General features: G+C 37.6%; 1 protein-coding gene across 3 annotated transcripts in view; it reads right to left on the bottom strand.

Moving 5' to 3' along the window:
- The window catches only part of CPVL (carboxypeptidase vitellogenic like), a 160,641-nt gene that overhangs the window by 28,867 nt on the left and 119,008 nt on the right, over positions 1–12,766 (bottom strand). For all 3 annotated transcript variants that reach the window (XM_017881353.1, XM_017881352.1, XM_017881354.1), the window contains exon 12: positions 6,988–7,170. In XM_017881353.1, coding sequence (XP_017736842.1) covers positions 6,988–7,170 — 183 coding nt within the window. The remainder of the gene's footprint in view (positions 1–6,987; positions 7,171–12,766) is intronic.

Below are 12,766 nucleotides of genomic sequence, written 5' to 3'. Positions count from 1 at the left end.
CACATGGCTTGGGGCCCTCACAATCACGATGGAAGGCAAAGGAGAAGCAAAGGCCCATCTTACATGGCAGCAGGCAAGAGAGCTTGTGTAGAGCAACTCCCTTTTATAAAACCATCAGATCTCATGAGACTTATTCACTATCACGAGAACAGCACAGGAAAGACCTGCTCCCATGATTCAATTAGCTCCCACCGGGTCCCTCCCATGACATGTGGGGATTATGGGAGCTACAATTCAGGATGAGATCGGGGTAGGGATTCAGCCAAATAATATGAAGGCCCATGGATCAGCCCATTCAGACCTGCTTCTACCAGTTTCCATGTATGCCACCTGGGAACCCAAGAAACAGCATATTGGTGCCAAAGAACTGGCCCACCTGGTGCCCCAATTCATAGCAAAACCTCACTACAGCGTCTACTAACAATCACAGCCTAACCCACTGAGGAACTCAAAGATATCACTGACACTGATTATAGCTGAAGAAGTCATCTGAAGACTACATTACTGTGTCCACCCAAAATCAAAACCAAAGTGCCCTGCACAACCAACCCTATAGATACATCTACTGGAAAGCATCTTTCCTATAAAAGTCAATTCAAAAAATCAGAATAAGGGACTGTTACACCAAATTCACAGATATCAATGTAAAAACAAACAAAGATGAAAAAGCAAGGAAATGTGACGTGTGTAAAGAGACAATAACTTTCTAGCGACAGGTTTCAATGAAAAATAAATCTATGAAATGTCTGGGAAAGATTTCATAACAGTGTTATTAAAGAAGCTTAGCGAGATACAAGATAACAGATAAATAATACAAGAAAATCAGAAAAACAGTTCATAGTCAGAATGAGAAATTCATCAAAGAGACTGATACATAAAAAAGAACTAATCAGAAATTCTGTAACTGAAGAATTCAATGAATGAAACAAAAAAAAATCAAGAACTTCAATAAGAGATCAAGCAGAATACTTTTGAACTAGAAGAAATGTCTTTTGAAAACTCAGACAAAACGTACATATATATAAAGTTTAATAAAGAACGAAGAAAGCCTGCATGACATATGGAACACCAAAAAGCAGGCAATCAAATATTCACATTTTGGGTGTTCCAGAAGTAGAAGAGATAAGCAAAGGCATAGAAAGCTTACTTAATGACATTATAGCCCAAAACTTCCCAAGTCTTGCAAGAGATATAGGCATCCAGAACAGGAAGCTCAAAAATCTCCAAATGGATTCAATCCAAAAATGTCTTCTCCAGGGCATATTACAGTTAGACTGCCAAAAGTCAAAGACAAAGAAAGAATTCTAAAATCAGCAAGAGAAAATTGTCAAGGCACATATAAGGGAATCCCCATCAGACTAAGTTTTCTCAGCAGAAACTTATAGGCCAAGAGAAAATGAGAAGATATATTCAAAGTGCTGAAAGAACAAAACTGACAACCAAGATTACTATCCCCACAAAGCCATCCTTCAAAAAAGAAAGAGAAAGAAAGTCTTTCCCAGACAAGCAGAAACTGAGGAAATGCATTACCATGGGACTGGCCCTATAAGAAATACTTAAGGGAGTCCTATATCTGGAAGTGAAAGGACGATACCTACCATCAAGAAAACATGAACGTATAAACTCACTGGCTTCTCATAAATGAGAAAGATAAAAGACTCAAATGTTACCACTACAAAAAAACCATCAAACCACAATGATAAGCAATAAGAGAGGAAGAAAGGAATAAAGGATATATAAAACAACTAGAAAACAATTAACAAAATGGCAGCAATAAGTTCTCACCTATCACTAATAACCTTGAATGTAAATGGATCAAATCCCCCACTTAAAAGACATAAACTGGCTGAATGGATAAAAATAAAACATGATTTAACTATATGCTACTGCGTTAGGCCATTCTGCATCACAATAAAAACATACCTGAGGCTGGGTAATTTATAAAGAAAAGAGGTTTAATTGGCTCACAATTCTGTAGGCTATACAAGCATGGCACCAACATTTACTCAGCTTCTTATGAGGGCTTCAGGAAGCTTACAATTATGGCAGAAGGCAAAGTGGGTACATGTGTTTCACATGACAAGAGCAGGAACAAGAGAGACAGACGGAGGAGGTCCCAGACTCTGTTAAATAACCAGGTTTCACATGAACTGAGTGAAAACTCACTTATCACCAAGGGGCTGGTGCATAGGCATTCATGAGGAATCTTCCCCATCATCCAATCACCTCCCATCAGGCCCCATTTCCAATATTGGGAATCACACTTCACCATGAGACTTGGAGGGGACAAACATCCAATCCATATCAGCTATCAACTACCTACAAGAAACTCACATCAGCTGCAAAGACATACACAGACTGAAAGTAAAGGAATAAAAAATTACATTCCATGTAAACAGAAACCAAAAGTGAGAAGGAGTAGCTGTACTTATATTAGATAAAATAGATTTCAAGACAAAATTGTTAGAAAAGAAAAGTTTTCAATTTAGCAAGAGGATATAACCATCCCAATAATATTAAATATACGCAGTCAACACAGGAGCACCCAAATATATAAAGCAAATAGTATTAGATCTAGAGGGAGAGATAGGCTCCAATACAATAACAGTTGAGGACTTCAACAAACAGTCTCAGAATTGGCCATCATTTAGACAGAAAAATAAAAAAGAAACATCAGATTTAAACTGCACTTTAGACAAAATAGAACTAACAGATCTTTACAGGTTATCCAACTGCTACATAATGCATTTTTTTTTCTCATCAGCACAGGAAACATTCTCCAGGACAGATCATTTGTTATGCCATTAAACAAGCCTCAACAAATGTAAAATAATCAGAATCATATCAAGTATCTTCTAAGACTACAATGGAATTAAACTAGAAATCAATACCAAGGAAAATTTTGGAAACTGTACAAATACATGAAAATTTAAAACATGCTCCTGAATGACCACTGAATCAATTAAGAAATCAAGAAGAAAATTTAAAAATTTCTTGAAACAAATGAAAATGGAAATGCAAAATACCAAAACCTATAGGATATAGCAAAAGTAGTGCTAAGATGGAAGTTTATAGTAATAGATAAATGTAGAGAGTTTAAATATACAACCTAAAGATGCCTCTTTAAAAAACTGGAAAATCAAGAACAAACCAAACCCAGTATCTTTTGTTCTAAACCCAAAATTAGAACAAAAGAAATAATAAAAATCAGAGCAGAACTAAATGGAATAGAAACTAAAAAGAAACACAAAGGATCAATGAAACAAAAAAGCCTGTTTTTAAAAAAGATAAATAAAATCAATAAACTAGACTAGGCTATACTGATCAAGAAAAAAAGAGAGAAAACTCAAATAAAATCGGAAATGAAAAAGGAGACATTACAACCGATAACACAGAAATACAAAGGATCATCAGAGACTGTTATGGACAACTTTAGCCTAACAAACTGGAAAACCTAGGGGAATGGATAAATTCCTGGACATATACAGCCTAACAAGATTGAACCAGGAAGATACAGAAAACTTGAACAGACCAATAAAGAATAATGAGATTGAATCAGTAATAAAAATTCTCCCAACAAAGAAAAGTCTAGGACTGGATGGCTTTTCTGCCAAATTCTGCCAAACTCATATGAAAGAGCTAAAGCAAATTCTTCTCAAACTAATTCTTTAAAATTAAAGAGGAGGGAATTCTTTCTAATTCATTCTACAAGGCTATCATCCTGATACCAAAACCAGACAAGGATACACACAAAAAGAAAACTACAATCTCCCTAATGAATATAGATGTAAAAATCCTCAACAAAATACTAGCAAACAGAATCCAACAACACATCAAAAAGATAATATACCATAATCAAGTGGAATTTATCCCAGAAATGTAAGGATGGTTCAACATATGCAAATCAATAAACATGATACATCACATCAACGGAATGAAAGACAAAACCCATAAGTTCATCTCAACAGATTAAGAAAAACATTTGATAAAATCCAACATCCCTTCTTCATGATAAAAACTGTCAACAAATCAGGCATAGAAGGAACATACCACAACATAATACAGGCCATATACAAAAAACATCATCATACTGAATAGGGAAAAGCTGAAAGCATTTCCTCTAAGAATTGGAACAAGACAAGAATGTCCCCTTTCACCACTCCTATTCAACATAGCACCAGAAGTCCTAGCCAAAGCAATTGGGTAAGAAAAAGAAACAAAAGGCATTCATACTGAAAGACAGCAGGTCAAAATGTTTCTCTTTGCAGATGACACAATCTTTTATACAGAAAAAACTAAAGACTCCACCAAAAAACTTTTAGAACTGATAAACGAATTCAGTAAAGTTGCATGATACAAAATCAATGTACAAAACTCACTAGCATTTCTATACACTAATAATGAACTAGCTAAAAAAGAAATCAAGAAAGCAATCCCATTTACAATAGCTACTAAATAAATAAATAACCTTAAAATAGATTTAATCAAGGAGGTGAAAGATTTCTACAAGGAAAACTATAAAATGCTGATGTAAGAAGTTGAAGAGGACACAAACAAATGGAAGACATCTCATGCTCATGGATTGGAAAAATTAACATTGTTAAAATGATCATACTGACTCTAAAGCAATCTACAGGTTCAATGCATAATTATTAAAATACCAATGGCATTTGTCACAGAAATAGAAAAAAAAGTTCTAAAGTTCACAAGGACCACAAAAGACCCCAAATAGTCAAAGCAATACTGAGCAAAAAGAACAAAGTTGGAGGCATCACACGACCTGATTTCAAAATATACTACAAAGCAATAATAACCAAAACGGCAAGGCATTAGTATAAAAACAGGCACACAGACCAATGGCACAGAATAGGAAACCCAGAAATAAATCCATGTATTTATAGCCAAATAATCTTTGACAAACCTGAAAAGAACACACACTGGGGAAAGGACACCCTCTTCAATGAATGGTGCTGGGTAAACTGGGATCCATATGCAGAATGAAACTAAATCCCCATCTCTCACCATATACATGTAGAATAAGCTCAAAAACTAAACCCCTATCTCTCACCATATACATGTAAAATAAGCTCAAATGGATTAAAGACTTAAACATAAGACTCAAAATGGTAAAACCACTAGAAGAAAACAGGAAACACCTCAGGACACTCGTGTAGATAAAGCTTTTATGGCTAAGACCCCAAAAGCATAGGCAACAAAACCACAAATAGACAAATAGACAAAAACTAAAAAGTTTCTTCACAGCAAAGGGAACAATCAATACAGTGAAGAGACAACCTGTAGAATGGGAGAAAATATCTGCCAACTATCCATCTGACCAAAAACTAATACCCAGAATATACAAGGAACTCAAGCAACTGAAGAGCACAAAACACAAATAATACCATTAAAAAGTGAGGAAAGGATCTTAATAGACATTTCTCAAAAGAAGACATACAGGTGCCCAACAGGTATATAGGAAAATGCTCAACATCACTAATCATCAGGGAAATGCAAATTAAAACCACAATGAGGTATCATCTCATTGGAGTTAGAACGGTTATTACCAAAAAGACAAAAAATAACAGATGCTGATGAGGATGCAGAGAAAATGAACTCATACACTATTAGTAGGAATGTAAATTAGTACAGCCATTATGGAAAACAATATGGAGGTTTCTTTAAAAACTACAAATAGAATTACCATATACTACAGTAATTCCACTACTCAGTATTTTTCTAAAGGAAATCAGTATATCAAAGGAATATCTGCACTCCATGTTTATTATAGTACTATTCACAATAGCCATGACATGGAATCACCCTAAGTGTCCATAAACAGATGAATGGGTTTTAAAAATGTGGCATATCTACACAATGGAATATTACTAAGCCATAAAAAGAATGAAATCCTATCACATGCAGTGACATGGATGGAACTGGAGGTCATTATGTTAAATGAAATAAGCCAGGCACAGAAAGACAAATATCGTATGTTCTCACTCATGTGGGAGTGTAAAAAGTTAATTTCACGGAGGTAAAGAATAGAATGATAGTTACCAGAGGCTGGGAAGTGGGGATAGGTGGGAAGATGAAGAGAGATTGGTTAATGGGTGCAGACAGTTAGAAGGAATAAATTCTAGTGTTCAATAGCACAGTAGGGTGACTATAGTTAAGAATGATACATTGCATATTTCAAAATAGCTAGAAGAGATTTGAAATGTTCCCAATATAACGAAATGACACATGTTTGAAGTGATGAATAGCCTAAATACCCTGATTTGGTCATTAACATTAAATGCATGTATCAAAATATTACATGTATTCTATAAAGATGTACACTTATTATATACCACCAACAACAAAACCCTTCCTTCAAAAAAATCTCCAGGCCCAGATGGCTTCACCAGTGAATTCTCCTAACACTTAAAGATACTGTTTCCAATAACAGAAAGAGGAAACACTTCCCAACTTATGAGGCCAATATAACCATGATTCCAAAACTTGAAGAGGACATTACAAGAAAGGAAGATGATGAGAGTAACATCTGACCCCAAAGTGGAGGTTGCACTAGGATATCAGCTAGAGAGATTTTGTCCTGAGGCTCCACATGTAATACAAAAATGTCATCACACGTTTGCCAGAGGAGATTGTGTTGAAAGCTCCTCTTACAATTTGTCAAGTTCTCTCCCCAAATACAATGCAATTCTCTCATTAATGATTTGCCTCTTTGGACTGAGCACTGTCTTTTTAATGAATTGTCTCCTTACCTCTTGAACAATGCCTAAACTTTTGTCTGGTTTTATATTTAGTCCTATGTATGTATGAACCCAGACCACTCTTCTCTGTGGAAAGCAGGGCCACAGAAGACACACACTGGCTGTTGTATGGCTTTGCTTAAGGTCGGCCATGTCTCATTGGTATTCAGGCTTTATTTTCAATCCCATTCTCCCATTCCCACAACCTGCCTGCTCCCAAGCATCGTCCTACCTGATGGAAGTCACCCACTTGCCGGACATAACCAGCCACTTCATTGTCAGATTTAAAGATCTTCCAAACTTTTTTTTCTGCCTTCTTGTATTCCTGGGATCCTTTCCAGTTCATGCCCATCAAGGAGCGCTCTGTCAGGGCAGCTGCCACGATGATGTCCAGTTGGCCATTGTACATCAGAACCTGAAATGAAATCAAGCCATCAGCAAATGCAAGATTCAGGAGGTGAAGCTCATGAATCAAGCCAGGTATAAACAGTGAGCCAGTGAGAGAGAAAAAGAGACAAGAATCTCTCTGAGATTTTCTTCTAGTTAGCCATAAACAACAACAATCTGAAATAAACTCAAGCCTTGTCTCTACCACTGCATTCTTCATAGTAATCTGCATAAAGGCCTCTCTTGGTTGCAAAAACATTTGTGTTGTATTACCTAGTGATACGTATATACAGGTTTTACTTGGATTTATGGCTATGTTAAGGCAGAGGACTGTGGTTACATTTTAGTGGAACTAAGGAATACTACCCCCTAGGATTTTCATGAAGCCTGCATTTCATTAACTTCAACTTCAGGCACTGCAGTCATTGGCAAGCTGAGCAATCTCTTGGGTATTGCTAATCCATATTGTCCTCCTCTCCTACACTGATTTCAGTGGCAAGTATAATTTTTTTGCAGCAGCAGACAGAGATTTAGGTGCCTCAAATTTGTTTCTTATTGGAAGCAACTATGCCTGCCATGCCACTTGTAAAACTTCCTTTTAAAAAATATGATAGCTGCTTGTCAACAGTGAGGAATGTTCTTTCTTCCTAGAATACAATTTTTTGTGTGTGTCAAACTGATGGTTATCATAGGAAAAACAACACTGAGGTACTTCTTTTCTTTAATCCTAAAACAATTTTCAATTTGCTTGAAAAAAAAATTCAGATAATTCCCAATTCTGATAAAGTTGAAGAACTAATGGGGACAGTATAAAATGGCTCTACTTTTCAGAAAAGCAGTAGCCAATTTTCTGCCCCCAAACTTAAAAATGTTGAAATTCCTTATCCCAGTAATTTCAACTTGTAGAATATATTCTAGGAAAACAGGTCCAAAGAATTTTTTTAAAATTATATATATTCATTGAGTCTTATAATGAAAAACTCAAACACAATCCAGAAGTCCTATAATTGAGTAGGTAAATGCATAGCAGTACAGGAATTCTATAGGATATTATAACACCATTTAAAAATGTTTCATTGAACCATGAGGCAATGTGGGAAACGCTTATCACATAATGTTACGTATGAAAGCAGAAAGTCAAATATCATGTATATCACGATTATAACTATAAAAATCAGTGTACATATTCACATGTATGGAATACAAAGTTTGAAATGTTAGTAATTAATTTAGATGGTGGAAATCTGAGTAATATACCCTCCTTTCTTCTACTTTAATGCTACTTCTATGCAACTAACATATTATCATAAAGTATTGCCACTCCACCTCCAACAAAGAGGTCAGCCTCAACTCCATGCTACCTTTGATCTATTTGAAGGCTCTGATTTGGCCCCGGGTAGAGACCTTTGGTTGAATCCTCAAATTGGATATAAAATATTTCACTGCATATGTTTTCGTCTTTCCCTTTATGGTGCGGGCTTCTTAAAAGGCTCAAACATAATTAAAAAGTCCAGGACTTTTACACACTCCAAATCCTCAAGCAGCAGTGGGACAGCAGTCAGACTAAGATGAAAGAGCCCCGGGCCCCCACTGCAGGAACATGAGGCCTTTCAAGTTAGTCAGTCATCATCACCACCCCCACTCCCCTAAGAAGAAACCCACAGGAAAATCCTGATAGATTTAAAGCCTGTGAAAAAAATTCAACTCAACTCCAGTCATAAAATATTTGCGCTGTTTATACAGAGAAATTACCTCAAAGACCTTGAGTACTTAGGGCCTCTGCAAAACCTCCTATAGTTGTTTTGGCCAACAGTATGGAAACAATTACACATGATCAGTACCCGTGAACAAGGTTTAATTACTTCACCATTCTAGGAAGACCTGATTATAGCTGATTAGCAAAGACCATCATGCATAAAGTGATTCTTCTTCTAGAATTCAGTGTAAAAGATGCTGATCAATCAGCAAATTCATAGCACATCCATTTAGTTTTACTCTTCATGGACACTATAGGCAGCTTGCATCTCTCATGTGTCTCCCACAGCTTTCTTTACTGACAATCATTACTATATTTTGAAATCAATGTGATGTTTTTTTCATCCTTAAGGGACAACAGCAAAGTCCCCATGTTACAGCAAAAACAAATTTATATGTACAGCACTATATTACATGTTGAACTGACGTGGAATGAGGACCATCCCTGAGTTGCTTCTCTTGTTAGTCAAGACTTATCATAACAAGAGCACCAACTCTCTGGACCAAAAAACAGTGAAGAGCTGAACTGCACAATCTCACACAGGCGATGTGTAGAAGGTCTACATTTGGGTACAAATGGAAACCCTTCCTTTGCAAAGCAAGGAAACCATTTTGTATTTCTGAAGGGCACATAAGTCAAATGCAACAAAAAAGAAACCAGAATAATGATCATGAGAAGTGATTTCAAAGCTGACGCTTAAGGCAGGCCAGCATTAAACATAAGAATTCCAGAGCTCTTATTTTCACCTAAATGTCACATTAATTCTCATGAGCCCCTACAGGAATACCCCAGTTAGGTGCCTCTAGGCTGGATGAGTGGATGAGATAGCCCAGGACCCAGTGACTGAGTATGAGAAGCAGGTGGGCATGGCATAGAGGTGGTCCTGAAGCCCAAGGGCACACGCTGGCTACCCACATCCTGATAGAAAAGTTCCAGGCAGGACCTTAGCTCTGACAGGGACAGGTTGGCCCAATATGTCTGCACACTCATCTCACTTCTCCCCTGGTAGGGTGACCAACTGTCCCAGTTTGCCCTGGACACGAGTTGCCCAGCAAGACATTCAGTGCTAAAACTGGGACACTCTGGAGCAAACCTACCCTGAGGCTTGCTGGTATTTTAAGCAACAAGGTCTAAAGACAGAAGGGAGGAGACAGAGATGAATGCAGCTTTTAGCTACACTTCCCTTGTGAATAGTGATTGGAACAAAACAAGGAACAAGGAAAGAGCTGGTTGGAGTTGGTTTCCAGCGACACACCACGCAGTGCCCTGAACACACATGTCCTCACTTTCCTTTCTGGTCAGCTGTAGGCCTCTGGTAAGGGAGCAAAGCCACTGCTTTTAGAGACTTCTTTTACTCCTTAGAGACCTGGCTGCTTAGCTTATTGAAACTGATGGTTATGCAATGTCACAGAAAAATGTTTATCTTATGAAAAAAATCAATGAAAAACTGAGATTTCACTTGTTTGTACTCTAATTATCACATATTTAAAAATGCTTCAAACCTGGGGAAAGAACAAATCAAAATACAGTTAAGTTATTTGAACTGTGGTTGATTGTTTTAGACTGGCTATTTTCTAGGTTTTTGTTTTGTTTCGTTTTTGGCAAATGTGGTTATAATTCCTTTTTATTTATTTATTTATTTTTAAGAGACAGAGTCTCACTATGTTCCCCAAGCTGGAGTGCAATGGCACAATCTTGGCTCACTGCAACCTCCACCTCCCGGGCTCAAGTCATCCTCCTACTGGGACTACAGGTGTACGCCACTACACCCAGCTAATTTTTTTGTATATTTTGTAGAGATGGGGTTTCGCCACGTTGCCCAGGCTGGTCTTGAACTCCTCGGCTCAAGCAATCTACCCACCTCAGCTTCCTTCCCAAAGTCCGGGGATTACAGGCATGAGCCACTGCAACCTGGCCATAGAATGCTTTTTATTGATTGATTTATTTATTTTTCTTCAAGTTCAGGGGTATATGTGCAGGTTTGTTACACAGGTGAATGTGTGCCATGGTGGTTTGCTGCACAGATCATCTCATCACCTGGGTATTAAGCCCAGCAACCACTACCTATTCTTCCTGATGCTCTCCCTCCCCCAACACCCTCCTGACAGGCCCCAGTATGTGTTGTTCCCCCCATGTGCCCATGTGTTCTCATCGTTTTTTAAAAAAATAATTCTTGAATATAGCACACTGATGAAGACGGTCTTGACTCTATCCAATTTGCCAGTCTGTCTTTTAACTGGAGCATTTAGCCCATTTACATTTAAGGTTAATATTGTTATGTGTGCATTTGATCCTGTCATTATGATGTAAGCTGGTTATTTTGCTCATTAGTTGATGCAGTTTCTTCCTAGCATCGATGGTCTTTACATTTTGGCATGTTTTTGCAGTGGCTGGTACTGGTTGTTCTTTTCCATGTTCACTGCTTCCTTCAGGAGCTCTTGTAGGGCAGGCCTGATGGTGACAAAATCTCTCAGCATTTGCTTGTCTGTAAAGGATTTTATTTCTCCTTCACTTATGAAGCTTAGTTTGGCTGGATATGAAATTCTGGGTTGAAAATTCATTTCTTTAAGAATGTTGAATACTGGCCCCCACTCTCTTCTGGCTTGTAGAGTTTCTGCTGAGAGATCTGCTGTTAGTCTGATGGGCTTCCCTTTGTGGATAACCTAACCTTTCTCTCTGGCTGCCCTTTACATTTTTTCCTTCATTTCAACTTTGGTGAATCTGACAATTATGTGTCTTGAAGGTGCTCTTCTCGAGGAGTTATCTTTGTGGCGATCTCTGTATTACCTGAAGTTGAATGTTGGTCTGCCTTGCTAGGTTGGGGAAGTTCTCCTGGATAATATCCTGTAGAGTGTTTTCCAACTTGGTTCCATTCTCCCCGTCACTTTCAGGTACACCCATCAGACGTAGATTTGGTCTTTTCACATAGTCCCATACTTCTTGGAGGCTTTGTTTGTTTCTTTTTCCTCTTTTTTCTCTAAACTTCTCTTCTCACTTCATTTCATTCATTTGATCTTCAATCACTGATACCCTTTCTTCCAGTTGATCGAATCGGCTACTGAAGCTTGTGCATTCGTCACGCAGTTTGAGTGCCATGGTTTTCAGCTCCATCAGGTCATTTAAGGACTTCTCTACACTGGTTATTCTAGTTAGCCATTCGTCTAATCTCACATGCAGAGACACACATAGGCTCAAAATAAAGGGATGGAGGAAGATCTACCAAGCAAATGGAAAACAAAAAAAAGGCAAGGGTTGCAATCCTAGTCTCTGATAAAACAGACTTTAAACCAACAAAGATCAAAAGAGACAAAGAAGGCCATTACATAATGGTAAAGAGATTAATTCAACAAGAAGAGCTAACGATCCTAAATATATATGTACCCAATACAGGAGCACCCAGATTCATAAAGCAAGTCCTTAGAGACTTACAAAGAGACTTAGACTCCCATACAATAATAATGGGAGACTTTAACAACCCATTGTCAACATGAGACAAATCAACGAGACAGAAAGTTAACAAGGATATCCAGGAATTGAACTCAGCTCTGCACCAAGCAGACCTAACAGACATCTACAGAACTATCCATCCCAAATCAACAGAATATACATTCTTCTCAGCACCACATCACACTTATTCCCAAATTGACCACAGAGTTGGAAGTAAAGCACTCCTCAGCAAATGTAAAAGAACAGAAATTACAACAAACTGTCTCTCAGACCACAGTGCAATCAAACTAGAACTCAGGATTAAGAAACTCACTCAAAACTGCTCAACTACATGGAAACTGAACCTGCTCCTGAATGACTACTGGGTACATAACGAAATGAAGGCAGAAATAAAGATGTTCTTTGAAACCAATGAGAACAA

The sequence above is a fragment of the Rhinopithecus bieti genome, unplaced genomic scaffold (genome assembly GCF_001698545.2).
Source record: "Rhinopithecus bieti isolate Rb0 unplaced genomic scaffold, ASM169854v2 scaffold_13174, whole genome shotgun sequence".
Lineage (NCBI taxonomy): Eukaryota > Metazoa > Chordata > Mammalia > Primates > Cercopithecidae > Rhinopithecus > Rhinopithecus bieti.
This window is presented reverse-complemented; position numbering and strand designations above follow the sequence as displayed.